This window comes from Macaca fascicularis, chromosome 12 (genome assembly GCF_037993035.2).
Source record: "Macaca fascicularis isolate 582-1 chromosome 12, T2T-MFA8v1.1".
NCBI lineage: Eukaryota > Metazoa > Chordata > Mammalia > Primates > Cercopithecidae > Macaca > Macaca fascicularis.
The window spans coordinates 138,233,562-138,250,322 of record NC_088386.1 but is presented as its reverse complement, the minus strand read 5'-3'; the positions used below and the strand labels follow the sequence as shown (position 1 = coordinate 138,250,322).

Below are 16,761 nucleotides of genomic sequence, written 5' to 3'. Positions count from 1 at the left end.
CAGGGTTATTTTATGCTCTGCTGACCTTTCATCCTCCCTCTTCCCAATGAGCAGGCAGCCCCGCCCACAGATGGAAGGCAGCCTGGCGTCAGGGGGAGTGCAACCGGCCGCCCACACCCCAACACTGTATCCACCCATTACCCTCTTCCTCTTGCCTCCTGTGCCTCTGAAACTCAGGGTGCCCCGCTCACGGCTCTGGCTCTGACTGCAGCCGATCGCTGGGACCACTGGGCGGATTCCAGGGGTGTCTGCGGCTCATCTCCATCGATGGCCAGGAGGTGGATCTGATCTCGGTGCAGCAGGGCGCCGTGGGGAACTTCAGCGACCTTCTGATTGACACCTGCGGCATCCTGGACAGGTGAGGGCAGCGAAGGGCTCAGAGTGTGAGGGCAGCCCACCTGGAAGGGCTCGGAGTGGACGTCCACAGGGGAAACGGTGTCTCCCCCACCTGGAAGGGCTCGGAGTGGACGTCCACAAAGGAAACGATTTTTCTTCCCAGCCCGCATCACAGGAAGTGAGAGGGCTGTTTCCCGTGAAAAGTCAGGAAGACAGTGTTGACAATTGCACACAGTAGCTTGTTTCAGGTGACGGTGCTGGGTGGAAGGCTCCGCAGGCATCCATGGGTCCTTGAAGAGGAGCCTCTGGAGGGAAAAACACGGGGAAGTGTTGGGAAAGCTGAAGTGTGGCAGAGACAATCAGGCTCTGAACCGGAATTACGTGGGCAGACAGAACAGCTGGGCCCATGCCCTTCCTGTTGTAAGTGGTAATATGTTTTTGAATAAACATTGCAGTTTGAAAACACTCCTTTTTCACCTGGGCAAGGAATTCGGTCAGAAAAAGCATTCAAATACTTTTAAATCTCTCTTCAGGTGTATCGAATCTCCTAGTCCTCGTTTAAAAAATCATTGGAACCCAGTGCTGTGTTTCACCAAACGTATTACCATTTACAAATCATCTTTGACAATAAAGAAAACACAATTCCCACCACTTAAATGGCTTCCCGCCACTTTTTAAACTCAGAGCCAGTTCCCCATATGTACACATTACACTGATTTTAAGTGGAAAATTCTCTGATAAAAATTTGTATAAGAAGACTTTAGCCAGTAAACCTGAACTTCGAGTTTTTGATTAAGTGGTGTTTGGGTGTAAAAACTGTGGCCTCACATGTCAGTCATGGCCCCGCAGTTCCGGGGCACAGACCTGCTGAGGACGAGGCTTCCCCATCTTGCTCCCTGGCGGTGGGAGAGCCTCGCAGTGAACAGGCCTGGCAGGGCCAGGGGACCTCCCTGTGTCTTGACCCGCAGGCAGTGCTGGGAGCCTGGGCTTTGCTGTGCCCACCGACGTTCAGCTCACGGGAAGCTCTTTTAGTAACTTGGCAATTCACCCACCCACCTCTGTGTGAAAATATCCTAACACGATGACAGTTCTTCATACAGAATCTGGTTAATCCAGTTTGATGTGAGACTCATTTAAGTAAAGTAGATTTTAAACACCACATGGACAAATTTGTCATTATAGTACCACACATAAAATACTCGAATATTTGTGAACTTTAAACAAAGATCATGGATGTGAATTTAGTTTTTAAAATCCAACTTCAGGTTGAGATTTAAGGAAGTAATACAAAGCAGAAGTAGCATTTTGCATGACAGATACAGTTATGTATAGTAGTAACCCTGGACCGGGTTCTGTCTCGATAGGTTTTGTCTTTAACATTTAAAAGCATGTCTTATCCTTGTGTGCTCTGGGAGATAATGAAGGAAGCCCACACATTAGCCACACAGCCCTGCAGTTGTGCGTGAGGACACCGTCTGTTTCTCCATTTCCACATTGATGAACATTTTGATTGTTTCCAATTTTTCTTTTCTTTTTTTTTTTTTTTTCCTTCTTCGAGATGGAGTTTTGCTCTTGTTGCCCAGGCTAGGGTGCAAGGGCGTGATCTCAGCTCACCACAACCTCCGCCTCCCAGGTTCAAGCAATTTTCCTACCTCAGCCTCCCAAGTAGCTGGGATTACGGGCACACACCACCACACCTGGATAATTTTGTATTTTTAGTAGAGTTGGGGTTTCTCCATGATGGTCAGGCTGGTCTCGAACTCCCGACCTCAGGTGATCTGCCCGCTTCGGCCTTATTGCACACAAAGCAGCTGTGAGCATTCCAGGACAAGCGTCTCTGTAGAAATGGCTCCATTGACCTTGGGTAAACATTGGTAAGGAAATAGCTGAAAACTATGGAGAGGCTGCTGAATGTTTTTTGAGAAGCTGCTACACTTTTCTAAAGTGACTGCGACTCTCACGTTCCCACCAGCAGTGTGTGAGAATTCCAGTTTTCCTGCATGCTTGCCAGCATATGGTCGGGTCCATCTTCAATTTCTGCCACTCAGCAGGTGTGCGGCGGTCTGTCGCCCTGGCTTCCACCTGTGTGTACCTGGTGACGAATGGCGCGAATGGCCTTCTCATGGGCTCACCTGCCATCTGAGCACGTGCTCTAGAGAAATGTCTACTCAAACCTTGCGCACATTTGTTTGAATTGGATCCCTTGTTTTCTTTTTTTTTTTTTTCTTTTTTTTTTTTTTTTTTGAGACGGAGTCTCGCTTTGTCGCCCAGGCTGGAGTGCAGTGGCCGGATCTCAGCTCACTGCAAGCTCCGCCTCCCGGGTTTACGCCATTCTCCTGCCTCAGCCTCCCGAGTAGCTGGGACTACAGGCGCCCACCACCTCGCCCGGCTAGTTTTTTGTATTTTTTAGTAGAGACGGGGTTTCACCATATTAGCCAGGATGGTCTCGATCTCCTGACCTCGTGATCCGCCCACCTCGGCCTCCCAGAGTGCTGGGATTACAGGCTTGAGCCACCGCGCCCGGCCGGATCCCTTGTTTTCTTAGTGAGTTTTGAGAGTCCTTTGTGATATTCTGGATAGAAGTTCTTTACATGCTTTGCAAATGTTTTCTTCCAGTCTTCCTTTTGTTCTTTTATTCTCTTAACAAAGTATCTTTTGAAGAGCACAAGTTCTTAATTTTGATGAAGTCCAAGTTATTTTTTTCTTTTATGGATTATTCTTAAGACATCTTTGACTAACGTGAGATCACAAAGATTTTCTGCTATGTCTAATTCTAGAGATTTGTGGTTTAGATTTCATTTAGGTCTGTGATTAATTTTGGATTATTTTATAGATGGAGCAAGCTATGCAGAGTTTTGTTTGTTTCGTTTTGTTCTGCTTTGCACACAAATATCCAGCGCCACTGGATGAAAAGCCTGTCCTCTCCCCGTTTCACTGCCTGTGTACCTTCGTGAAATCCATTTGTCCATAAACACATCTGGGTCCATAGCTGGGCTCTGCATTTAGCTCCTTTATTTTTCCAACTTTATGCCAATACCACATTTTAGGAATTATGATTACTGAACGATAATATTTAAAATCAGGTTGTTTTACTCTGTTTTTTCTTTTTTTTTTTTTTTTTTTTTTTTTTGAGACGGAGTCTCGCTTTGTCGCCCAGGCTGGAGTGCAGTGGCCGGATCTCAGCTCACTGCAAGCTCCGCCTCCCGGGTTTACGCCATTCTCCTGCCTCAGCCTCCCGAGTAGCTGGGACTACAGGCGCCCACCACCTCGCCCGGCTAGTTTTTTGTATTTTTTAGTAGAGACGGGGTTTCACCATATTAGCCAGGATGGTCTCGATCTCCTGACCTCGTGATCCGCCCGTCTCGGCCTCCCAAAGTGCTGGGATTACAGGCTTGAGCCACCGCGCCCGGCCTTTACTCTGTTTTTTCAAAATCACTTTGGTTACTTTAGGCCTTTCCACTTTTACATGAAGTTTAGAAGTAGCTTGTAAATTCCTTTAGATGATTCTTCTGAGAGTCTGCTTAGGATTTTGTTGAATCTGCAGATAATTTAAGGAGATTACGGCACTTCCAGCGCAGCTGAAGAACCACAGACCTGTCTTCTCACTCCTCCCTGGCCTGCGTGCATCATTGCTGTTTTATTTCGCTTACATTGTCAGTCCTCACACGTTTTTACTTTTGCTTAAACAGTCAAGTCTCTTATAAAACATTTTACATAACACACACTCGCACACACGTCAGTCCCCCCGCTGCCCCCGGCTGCTTTGTGTAGATGAGTATGACTGTCTGGTGTCCGTTTCCATCCATCTCCAGAACTTCTTCTAACATTCACTTTTCAGGGCTGTTGAGAATTAATTCATTCAGCATTTTTGTGCCTGGTGACATCTTTCCTACACCTTTGGTTTTGAAATATATTCTCACCGGGCATAAAGTCCTAAGAGGGTTTCCCTCCTCATTTTAATGACAGCCGCCCACAGGTAATCTTCCGTTAGCCTTGCCTGAGTTCCACTGGACAAAATGTGCCATTTTCTATAGATGCATGTAAGATCTCTGTCTTTCTAACTGATTTTAAGCAATCTGATTATGAGGTACCTTAGGGTAGCTTTATTTATATATTGTGCTTGTGGGACATTAGGATTCTTGGATCTGTGTGTTTCTAATTTTTTCAAATTTGGGGCATTTTCTGTCATTATTTATTCTATTTTTTCTTCTCCCCTCTTTCCCATCTTTAGGAACTTAATGACATGTAGAACTGACCACCCGGAGTTGTCCCACAGCCCACAAATGCTTTGTTTTTGCTTTTAAAGTTATCTTTCCTGTCTCCTTCAGATGGTTTCTTTTTATTTTTCTGTGTTCACTCATCTTTATGGCAATATCTAATCTTAAAGCCACTCAGTGTTGTTTTCATGTTAGACTTGTAATATCATCTCTAGTTGGTGCTTTTTAATAACTTCCATGTCTCTACTTAATTTCCGAACATACGAGAACAAATTCCCTGTCTATGAGAGCAGCATCTACATTTGGGGTTGGTTTGGTTGATTGGTTTTCCTTTGCCCGCCTGCACACGCTCGATGCAGGGCCACGCTCTGGGGTTCGCCTTACTTGGTGCCGTGTGACGTGCGTCCTGTGAGTGTTCAGGGCCACGCTCTGGGGTTCGCCTTACTTGGTGCCGTGTGACGTGCGTCCTGTGAGTGTTCAGGGACACGCTCTGGGGTTCGCCTTACTTGGTGCTGTGTGACATGACATGCATTTTGTCAGTGTTCTTAAGCTTTGTTACCAGACACAGCCATTCCTCTTCTGTTTCGATTGTGAGATCTGTGAGTCTGAGCAGCACTTGGTCTCAGGGTCGCTCTTCTCCAGGGCTGAGGCCAGATGCTCTGAGTCCATGCTCTGTGTGGCTGGGCTGCCCTCCTTCCTGTGAAAGCCGGTGCCCTGCCTGGTGCCAGCCAGGCTGCTGCTCCTGCTGATCCTGGCGGTCCTTTCCCTGGCCCCAGGCGGCTTCTCCTCTGCACTCGGTGACCAGCACTGAATATTCTCAGGGCCCCTCTGGATCTGTGGAGTTCTCCCTGGCTGTCAGAGCTGCCCTCCCTGCCTTCCTTAACTCGGGGTCTCCAGGCTCCCCGAGGACCCCACTGCCTTCCTTCCTCACAGTCTGAAGACTCCAGAGGGGCCTGGGATGAGCAGAGGGCACGCCTGCCAGGTGCCCATCTCGTAGGAATGACGGCCTCCCTGCCTGATGACCAGTGTCTGGAAAACAAGTGACCACCCCATGTGCATGGCCACTGTGTGTGCTTGTGTCGAGTGGGAGGTAAACCCTGTCCCTGTCACCTCGCCTTGCCCGTCACTGGTGGCTCCATTCCGTGTGTCTACCTGTTTACCTCTGTCTACGTCTGACTGAGCTGAGCACCATTTACCTCTGTCTACGTCTGGCTGAGCTGACGGCCTCTGCGCCCTCTGGCACACATTCGCAATTCAAGTATTTGAAAACCTTGATTTCTGAACACTTTCTTCTTCAGATTAAAGTCCCCGTAAGTATTCATTTCTCTGTGTTAGGAGAGTTGCAGGCCCCAGGTGCCTCTGCCCAGTGACGATGCATCGGTCCGGCCCCTCGTTGCCCCTCAGAACTGGGGAAAACCCCCACAACTGTTCCTGCCAGGACAGGACTTGATGGGAACACAACCTCCTGTGAAACGGCACCAGCACTTCACTAATTCAGAAAGGGAAGGCCCCGCTCTGTGTGTGCAGAATCCATGTTTTAAGTCATAACAAACTCATCAATCACTACAGTCCAGATCTTGCACACTGAGGGAGGAGTCTCCACACACACACACAAACACAGGCAGAACACGCAGTGTGACAGACGCTGACACATCACATACGCACACTCACGCCCACCAGCACTGGCTGCGCGTCCTTCCTTCCCGTTTCCAGAAACAATGGGTGCAGTCTGAAACCATCTTCCCAGCCGCGGGCCCAGGGGCTCAGGTGGGAGGAAAGAAAGTGCTGCCAGGCTGGGGGCTGGGAAGATGCTGCTGCCCCTTCCCCATCCCTGGACTCCGGAGGGGAGGCGTAAGCAGGCAGAGAAGGACACCCACTGGCTTCCGGGAATCCCTGCTCCGGTTCTTGTAATGGAAATGAAGACAGAGATGGGAGGGAATTGGTGCACGTCAGGCTCTTTCATACAACCTCACCTTCGGAGGGGTGGCTTGTTTATCTGGAGAAGTTCACACAAGATGAAAATCATGATGGGGACGTCTCAGGCAGCGCTTTAGGGGCTAGAAGGACTTGGGGTGGAGACATGGGGGGCGTTGGGTGAGGTGGAGGCCACAGGGCAGCGATTTATCCAGGTCCAGGCGCACCAGGGGGACCGTCTTGAGCTAACTCTTCCTCCTTTTATTTTACAACAGTGCAGTCTCATTCCAACCCTAAAATACAAACGAGGGATTGAGCCAGTGGATTGGGAAACGCAGATGAGTGAGGAAACAGCCCATTTGCTGGCAGACAGAGACTCAGGCTTCAGTTTCTACACAAGGAACTTAGCTCCTCACAGGCTCAAATCTCTTTTACATCTAGAAAAACACACAGTTCGTCATTTGTGTATCCAATCAATCAGTAGTGTTAGTGTTTTTGCTATCGATTTTAATTGTTCATCAATTCTCTTTATCACCCTTGGTTTCTATTAAATTCAAATATATAACATTTTAAGTCCATGATGATAACTATGTTAATAGATTTCTTTGAACTATCAAAATTGCTAATATAAATTTGTCAACACAGAAATACTCATGGCGTACTAATGAATCATTGATAGGTTGCAAAATTGCCATGTACATTTATATTGTATATATTTAAATATAAGCATCAACACATGTATAACTATAGTGGTTATTTTATATGCTAGGATTTCAAATGACTTTTACCTTCTTTTTTGTACTTTTCTGGGTTATTTGAATAATAACAATAAAACATTTACTTTTTTGTATTCAAGAAAATTAGTTTTACCATAATCTACTAAAATTACAAAAGTCCTGTAAGTGAAATTTCAAGTGTCCCAATCTTAACGTTAATGAGGCCTATGGCAAAATACTCATCCATGCTTAGATGGCCGTTGGGTTTTCCGTTTCCAGATTTATTCAATTTTCTTGGGAAAACAAAATGCACATAAAACTCTGGTGGTAGCTGGCTTTTATTCTAAATTCTAAATGGAAAAAGAATCATAACAATGGCATCCAGGTCTGCAATGAAGGATCCGTGGGTCCCGGGCCAGCGCCATGTGTAGACGGAAGTGTACCTGACTGTCCCTTCGGCCCCTGTCCTCCCTCCCTTCCCTCCTCTCCTCTCAGTCTCTCCCCTCCCCTTCCAGTCTTCCTTCTAGGAATTAATGTCACAGAACATTTCAATATGATAAAATACCACTGTTATTTTCTATAAGAAATTGTCATTCCTGGCCACATGTAAGGTCAATGTTGTGTTATTGTGACATAAAAAACAGAGAGTTGTCCAACACCAAGGGAAGAATTGCAAGTCCCGCTGCCTCAAAGCCAAACACAGGGCAGTCGGTTGAGCCTGACAGGTTTATTAGCTTGAGGTTTAGAGTTGGGAGCAAAGTTCTTAAGGACATCTCTCAACATCCCCGGCCATTTGAACTCTGTGCCCACACCTGGACTCGCCCTGCCACAAGACCCACGTTTCACAGTGACCAAGTGTGAACACTGACCATCTCTGTCCTTCTTTCAGGTGTTTACCCAACTACTGCGAGCACGAGGGCACCTGCTCCCAGACCTGGACGGCCTTCCACTGTGACTGCAGCAGCACTGGGTACACGGGCGCCACGTGCCATCGCTGTAAGCGGCTTCTCTCCCCGGGGTCCACACCTGTCACCTCCATAAGCAGCTTCCCTCCACGGGTCCACACAGCAGCTTCAGCGCAGGGGAGGGAGGGGAGGCGATGGTGGGGGCCCCGTTGCACCGTTGCACCTGCCCTCACCCTGCACACTTACCAGAGGGCCCTGCACGGGGAGCCCCTGGGACCAGCTCCCCTCACTTGATGCTGGAGGTCAGACCTGGGAACCCAAGCCTCGCTGCCTGGCCGGGGCGGAGGTGCTGGCACAAGGACCATCCTCTCTTCACAGTCATCCTCTGTCATGCCCAGTAGCATCACCCACAGAGCAGGTGCCCCCATCAATATGCTTTGGGGCATCCATTTTTCTTAATGGTTATCAGCAACTGTGATTCCAAGCACTCTGAGAAAACCACCAGAAGATAAGAGAGTGGTTCTTAACTGTGACCCACAAGCGAACTCACACTGAGCCGACTTCACTGTGGCTCTTCCAAGGAGAGCAAAGAGAGGTGAAGGGGAAGCCAATCCCCAGTGGCTGGCGGGGAGGCAGCTCCGGGAGGTGAGGCGGGGAGGTGGGTCTCGGAGTTGAGGCGGGGCGGCGGCTCTAGGAAGCAAGGCGAGGAGGACGCTCGCAGAGGCGAGGCAGGGAGGCGGTGCTCGGAGGTGAGGCGGGGAGGACACTCCCGGAAGTGAGGCGGGGATGCGGCTCTCAGAGGCAAGGCGGGGAGGCAGCTCTGGGAAGTGAGGTGGGGAGGGTAGGTCTCGGAGTTGAGGCGGGGAGGCGGCTCTCGGAGGTGAGAGGCGGCTCTGGGAGGTGAGGTGGGCAGGCTGCTCTGGGAAGTGAGGCGGGGAGGGTAGGTCTCAGAGTTAAGGCGGGGAGGCCGTGCTCGGAAGTGAGGCGGGGAGTCGGCTCTCAGAGGTGAGGCGGGGAGGCCGCTCTCGAAAAGGAGGCGGCAGGAGGGGGACCCAGCCAAACGGAATCCCGTCACCTGTGACAGTAAAGACGCCACTCCCACCTGTGAGTGCGCCTGAGCCCAGCTCTCGACCTGTTTCCTTGTCACATAAGGTAACAGTGAACAGAACTTTCCACCAGACTGGGTAATTTTATTTGACTTTAGGGATTTAAAAGTGCTATAAAAATAGTTGCAACACTCCTCTTCTTTACAGTTAAGTATATTAGCACACATATTATGTCAAAAATAGTTTTGTATTTTAATACATGTTCACATTTTCCCCTGGAGGGTGGATATTTACCATAAGGCAGGACTTGGAACCTCCCTCATCTCCTAATTTGAAACGTTGAGAGTTCTGTTACATTTTATTTTGTGTCTGGCGAATGATTGGATGACCCCCAGCTCTCTACGAGCCCTCCTGTGAGGCCTACAAGCACCTCGGCCACGCCTCAGGATTCTACAACATCGACCCAGATGGCAGCGGACCCCTGAAGCCGTTCCAGGCATTTTGTAACATGACAGGTGAGTTACAATGTTTGATTTAAGCGTGACAGCTTGAACTCACAATTGCAGCTCACCTAGTAGAAATTTACCTTATTAGAAGGTATATTAGGTAAGTCATTATTCAATAAAAGTCATAGTTATAAAACTTGAACAGATAGTACAAAAGCAAAAATCCATAATTATATTATTTCTGTGCAAGTGCTCTTTTTTGTGAAATATTTAATAGTAAAACCTGGCCTGTCAAATTTCAAAACAAAACGTTTCCTGACTTACCTGATTGGATGAGTGGATGTGCAGTCGGAAGAGTATTTGCACTTTTCCTGAGCCTGAGCAGAGATGCCTTCACGTTTGAGCTCTTGTGAGCCTGAGTAGAGCCTGACCCTGGATCCCGAGCACTGTGGGGTCTGTTTCTATAACGATGGCCATGTCTGTGTATCCTGCCCCAGCCAGCGACTGTGCCTCCCCTCCCCTCAATGCCGATCTGTGTCCCTTGGTCCAGCTCAGACGCCTCCACCCTGAAGTATATTCCTCACTGCCCTGCGACAGAGCAGGCAACCCACCTGCTGCACCTGGCAGGGGAACGTTTACCTCTGCAAATTCTCCACTCTGCCAAGTTTTGGATCAGTGTTCAGAACCATAGAAACAACAAAAAGTAAAGCAGGTGCAGGTGTCCACCCGGATCTCAGTGTCTCCCATGCACGAGGCTGAACAATGCCCCCCAGATTCATGCCGACCTGGAATCTGCATGGGACTTTATTTGGATAGAGGGTCTTTGCAGACTTAATCAGTGCAGATGAGGTTGTACGGAATTAGGGTGGGCCCCAGACACAGTGACCAGTGTCCTTAGGAGGAAAGAGAAGTTTGGAGACCCGGACCCGCCCACAGGGAACATGGTTGTGTGAAGACCAGTGGAAGCTGGAGTGATGTGGCTGCTAGTCAAACAAAGCCAAGGGTTTCTGGCACCCCCAGAAGCCGGAAGAGGCAAGGAAGGGGTGTCACCAGCATCTGCAGAGGGAGCGCGGCCCAGCTGGCACCCTGAGTTTGTACCCGTGGCCTGCAGAACTGGGGGAGATTTCTGTTCCAAGCCCCCTGGTCTGGTACTTTGCTCGGGCTGCCCAAGCAGACTAATATGGCCTGTAAGGAACTTAATTTCCCTTAAAATATTCATTTATGGGTATATTTCTTACGATGACTTGAATAGGTTAAAAAATCCTAAGGAAGTTTTTTATTTTCGTCCCCTCAGTACCCCCCATAAAGTCTGACAGCTTTTGCCTGTAGCCCAGCGTCTGCAGGAAGTCGGGCAGGTGCCCTGGAGAGACAGCGAGCCAGGCCAGGGTACGGAGCAGCCTGAGGATGGGGTGGCGGCAACAGGCAGGTGGCCCCTGGTCACGCTGGCACTGGGACAGGGAGACTTGGTGGGCGACGCCAGAGGCCCCTCCAGCTCCATTTTGTCCAACTCTAGAATGGCAGCCGGCTTGGGATCTGGAAGAAAGCAGCAGGACTGGTCAGCTGCAGAAACGGGAGCGCATTCTTGTGCAGTCTGGGGGCTGGACATCTAGGACCAAGGCGTCAGAGGGTCGGTGCGCAAGGCCCTGAGGGGGCCTCTGTTCAGGCCTCTCTCCGTTCACCGAGGCTCTGAGGGGTCTCTGTTCAGGTCTCTCCCTTGCTCCCAGGGTTTCTCCCAGTGTTTGGTGTTTCATGGTTGTTAGGGACCCCCAGACCCCCATCTCTGCCTGCATCCTTCCATGGTGTTGTTTCATGTGGTGGTGTTTCGTGTGTGTGTATGTGTTCAAATCTCCCCTTTCACAAGGACAGTGGGGTTGGATCAGGCTGGCCCTGCTCCACTATGGCCTTGCCTTGTCTAATTTCATCTGCAACCACCCTGCTTCTAATAAGGCCACATTCGAGGTCATGGGGTTAGAACCTCAGATTTCCACATGTTCACATGTCAGCACATGAATTTTGGGAGCCACACTTAGGCTGGCAATGCAAAGCACCCCTGGCTGTGCTGGAATTTGGCTTCTCCAGTGGCCATCCCCTAAAGGAGCAGTGTGTCCAGGGTCGTGCAGGCAGAGCCCCGCCTTGTTTGCAACTCATGCCTCTACTCGGCCAAGAACACTTTTACCTCCAAAGCGGGTGGGCGATTTTCTGCCTCGAGGGAACCCTATCACTGAAGACAGAGTGAGCCCCGTGACGACTCCTGCCATCGAGCCACAGGCGCGGAACCCATGATCAAAATGTCACCCGGCCCCTCTTGGGGTCACTGGGACCCCACCTTTCTGCCAGATGAAACACTGGGGCTTCATGTAGAGGAGAGGACGGGAAAGGAGGTGCGTCTGGGAGTCCCAGGCGGGGAAAACAGGCTAGCCACTTGCTGGCTGGGTGGTGTGGGCAGCGCCTCCTTCAGCCACAGCCTTCATGGCCCATGCGTGTTTCTCTGTAGACTCCAGGCCGTGGTTCTCCAGGGACCCTTCTGGCTGCCGGCCTCACCCTCGCTGCTCTCCTGGGCTCTGAGGCCTCACCTGTCAGTCACACTGGGACCAGTAGAGGGTCCAGGGCTAGGGGTCCAGCCTCAGGGTGGAGTGGTCTGGAATGCAGCTGGCAGCCGTCTGTGGCTGCGTCTCACTCCCCTGGTCCAGGTTGCACTCGCCAGGACACACAGGAGGGGCCTCTGCAAGGAGAGGGTAACAGAGGGGCAGGCACAAATCCAAGTCCAATGACGGTGTCACGGGCTCTAATTTGACAAGTCCCGATGAGAACATACTGCATAACCTCCAGTTTCGGATGGTGCCAGGTGTCTGGACTGCACATGCAGGGTGGGGCTGGAGCGGCCACATGCCTCCTCCCGCACAGCGTTCGGCGTGCAGGGCAGGTTTCATTCTCAACACTAGGGAAGCTGGGCCAGGGCCAAGGCACAGGAGGGACCAGCCTCATCCTGCCCTTCCGGGCCTAAGCCGTGGAGCCGACCCTTCTGGGCCAGTGGCCTCCTGAGTGGTGCCTAGTGAGGAAGGAAGGGAACACCCAGAGGATCAGGGCTGCAGAGGTACCAGGGGTGCCCACAGGGCTCTTGTGCAGCAGTGAGAAGCACATTTTAGGAGTAGAGAAGGTGTGGTTTGCATAATTTTAGATCATTACAAAATGTTAATGACCATTTCTTCTACTTTTTCGCCTATAACATTCCATCTGGCTAAATACCTAGAAACACGCATGTTCGTGGCTGGATCCCCTTGGATACTGAGTAACACAAATCGTAACAAGAGGCCACCCCTTCTCAGGACCTAATGTTCTAGAATCCTATTAATCTGATTCTTGGACTCCGACGTCTCAGGACCAGTGGGCACCCGGGGTCTGTGTGTGCTGCTAGTGACACTCCTTCTCCTCTCTCTCCTGCTCTCGCCCTGGAGATGTTCCGTGGACAGTGCTGCAGCACAACGGCTCGGCCTTAACCAGGGTCAAGGGCGCGAGCCTGGAGAACCCGCACCGGGCAGTGTTCCAGTACACGGCCAGTGCAGAGCAGCTGCTGGCCAGCGTAGACCGCGCCAGGCACTGCCAACAGGAGCTAGAGCTCCACTGTCGGAGGTCTCGGCTGCAGGACCCTCGAGGTAGGCAGCCCCTCCCAGCCCTTCCTGACCTGAGCCTGGGAGGTGTGGGTGTCACAGTCGAGGGTTTCAGGAAGAGCTTGATCCAGGGGCAGCTCGCAGAACACCATGGCGGGCAGAGACGTTCCTGATGGATGCTGTGTTTTCTCCCTTTAGAATATTTTACGGTGGTAGTGATTTTCCTTGGCCCCCATCCACTCCTCATGCCCCTGTTTTCTCCCTTTAGAATATTTTACTGAGGTGCCGACTTTCTTCAGCCCCCATCCGCTCCTCATGCCCCAGGTCTTCACCGTCCTGAGACCTTGCTGGTCCTCCCGGGTTTTCCAAACAATCCCATATTTCCTCTGTAAGGACAGACATGTCTCTCTGTGGGCTCTGCTTTCGCAGGGCACTGCCCTATTTAGGAAGTTCTAGAGCCTTGCTGAGCAGACAGACCCCTCCACCTAGTGTCCAGGGACCCCGGGCTGACCCCACTGAGCCTTAGCTCCGCTGCATGTCATGCTTTTCCTCAGCCTGGAGTGTGGGGGTGTCAGGCTGTAATTGATCCATAACCATGATCACTCACCCTTGGATTTTGCAAATCAATCCTTTCATAAATTAGAGAAACTGGAGCAGAGTGAAGTTGGCCTCAAATAAAGCCACTGCCGCTCCATGTCATTTTCACTCAGCGCCTTTTCTGGCAAAAGATGGAGTTACAGGATTGAGGACAGCACCCCACAGGGCGCCTGGCCCCTGGCAGAAGCATGGCCTGTGAACATCACACGCGTGTGTGTTGTGTCCAGTGAGACTGGAGGCGGCCGCCCACTCAGCCCCGTCCTGTCGGGCCAGCTGCTGGCCTCATGCACACCAAGGGACCGGGTCTCCCAAGCCTGGGGCAGCTTGCTGTGGATGTGGCCCTTCTGCCACCCTCCCCAAATGCCAGCCCTCCTCCCGGACCCCCCTACACTCTGGGGCTCAGGCCACCCTGGGATTCATGTCCGGAATATCAGAGGCCAGGTCCCACGTCGGCCACAGTGAGCTGCGGGATTGAGGGCTGTGCTGGGTCCCTCTGAGCCGGGGAGGGGTGCAGGGAGGGGTGCTGGGAGGGGTGCGGGGACAGGTGCCGGGATGGGTGCAGGGAGGGGGCCCGGCCTTTCCCTCAGGGTTGGAACTTGGGGTGAGCACAGGAGAGGTCAGCATTCGGGTTTCAGTGTTCGTGATTCCGCACAAACAGCCCTTGCACTGCACACACCGTGTGGGGCATCCACCCCGAAGCCTGTGCTGGGACCACAGGGGACTCTGGGGCAGGTCCTGTGTCCTGGGACAGCCTTGGCCTCCCTGGGTAGGATGTGCCATCGCGTCCTCGGGGGCTGCCTGGTACACTTGAGGATCCTCTGGGCTGAATATGTGGCCTGAGGCTGGACCCCCAACCGTGCAGGTGTGGATTCTGGAGACAGAGTGATCCCACGGTCCCACAGGCTCCTCCATGGTGTCCCCACACAGATGGCTCAGCTCCCAGCTCCCTGGTGTGGCTTAGCTCAATGCAAATCGCACAGGTGACCATGGAGGCAGGTGAGCCCCATTGCCACAGTGCCCCCGGCCGAGTGCAGGAGGACAGGCAGGTGTTTGGGAAGCCAGAGTGGGGAGCGTTCCTGCCAGAGGAAGATCTGGAGGTCTAGGGGCGCTCTTTTTTTTCTTTTTTTTCTTTTTTTTTTTGAGACGGAGTCTCGCTCTGTCGCCCAGGCTGGAGTGCAGTGGCACCATCTCAGCTCACTGCAAGCTCCACCTCCCAGGTTCCCGCCATTCTCCTGCCTCAGCCTCCCGAGTAGCTGGGACTACAGTCGCCCGCCACCACGCCCGGCTACTTTTTTGTATTTTTAGTAGAGATGGGGTTTCGCCGTGTTAGCCAGGATGGTCTCAATCTCCTGACCTCATGATCTACCCGCCTCGGCCTCCCAAAGTGCTGGGATTACAGGCGTGAGCCACCGCGCCCGGCCTCTGGGAGTATTCTTAAGGACAATGGCACAGAAGCAGGTTCTGGATGGTGATGGGGAGGCCCCAGGGGAGCCCCAGAAGAGGAGGAGCTGGGGGGATCTGGGATGCGGAGTCCGGCAAAGCCACCGGAGGAGAGAGCAGAGATGAGGAGGGAGAGCAGGGACTGGACATGGTCTGGGCGGGGGTCCTTGAATAGGCAGATAAGAACCTGGGGCTTTATGTGATGGCGGCCAGTGCCTGATGCCCCTGGGTTCGGATGGATACGGCCCAGGCCCTGGCCTCGCGTGGTTGAGGGAATTGTCACTGGGTTCGGATAGATGCGGCCCAGGCCCCGGCCTCGCGTGTTGAGGGAATTGTCACTGGGTTCGGATGGATACAGCCCAGGCCCCGGCCTCGCGTGGTTGAGGGAATTGTCACTGGGTTCGGATAGATACGGCCCAGGCCCCGGCCTCGCGTGTTGAGGGAATTGTCACTGGGTTCGGATAGATACGGCCCAGGCCCCGGCCTCGTGTGGTTGAGGGAATTGTCACCAAGGCTGCCCTGGGGGGGCTCAGTGCAGTCAGAGGACCAGAAAAGCATTCAAGGGAAGTCCCTGGGGTCCAGCATCCAGGGTGCCCACAGGCTGGTCCCCATGGAGACAGGGTGGGAAGAAAGGGGACTTGGGAAGTGAGGTCCAGGTGGGGCTGCAGGTCGGGGTGTGCAGGTCACAAGGCGAAGGAGGCAGTGGGGGCTCCGGCAGGTCCCCGTGATGGGTCTGGGAGGAGTGTGAAGAATACAGAAATGCACATTCACAGGCCGGGGCCAGCCCTGCAGGGAGAGCCTTGGGTGTGAGGCTGAGGCCCTGAGGTTGGGCGGGAGATCCCGGCCGGGACTGGGTTGGGAGCCTGTGGGGTGCGTTCCCTGGTTCAGTAGACTGGTTCCTATTTCTCTTCTTATTTTCTTTTCTGCTGTCTTGTTTTGTTATTTCTTCAACCTTCCCCAAATCTCTGGAATGCTTAAAAACTCACAAATGCAACTGAAGACCCTTGATATCACTATGGCCATTTGATAATTCCAGTGTTATTAGATGAGTAATTTAGATGGTAAAAATACAGTTATAAGTTGGAATACAATAATGTCCTCCCTCTGATTTTTGAAAGCATAATGGTGAAGTAATTAAAGTTTTAAAGGGCTATTATCAAAAATATCTATTAAACATTTTAAACGCCTCCTGCCTCCCAGCGGTGAGCTTTCGTCTTCATGGGTGATGCTCACAGCACTCATCCCAGCACCTCTGGGAGCTGCTGGCCAGGGAGGCAACTGCGTGTGAGCCAAGGCTGCTTCGCTGGGTGGAGTCAGAAGGCACCAGGGGATTGGCACATGCTCCGGGTCCTCATGGGACCCTTGGTTTCACTCGCAGGAAATGGCCAGTGCCTCGGAAGCAGCTGCCTCCTGCCTGGCTCTCTGAGGTGGGGGCCCTCTTCCTGGGTCAGCATATGCTGGACTCCACCTCTCCCTTCTCGGCCGTCTTCTCCTAAGTGCTGCGGGCGTTCCTTGCCCAGGTCTCTCATTCTGCAG

At 52.0% G+C, this 16,761-nt stretch overlaps 1 protein-coding gene across 26 annotated transcripts in view; it reads left to right on the top strand.

The window, feature by feature from the left end:
* Positions 1–16,761, top strand: part of LOC102123544 (contactin-associated protein-like 4) — a 213,023-nt gene that overhangs the window by 131,774 nt on the left and 64,488 nt on the right. For 24 of the 26 annotated variants that reach the window (XR_012420989.1, XR_012420987.1, XR_012420988.1 and 21 more), the window contains 4 exons: positions 178–358; positions 8,073–8,179; positions 9,530–9,649; positions 13,036–13,233. Coding sequence is in view for 23 of the 26 variants with exons in the window: in XM_074008653.1 (XP_073864754.1) it covers positions 178–358; positions 8,073–8,179; positions 9,530–9,649; positions 13,036–13,233 (606 nt within the window). In the remaining 3 variants the exon portion in view is untranslated. The remainder of the gene's footprint in view (positions 1–177; positions 359–8,072; positions 8,180–9,529; positions 9,650–13,035; positions 13,234–16,761) is intronic. The other 2 variants (XM_074008650.1, XM_065526439.2) reach the window with 1 other exon arrangement.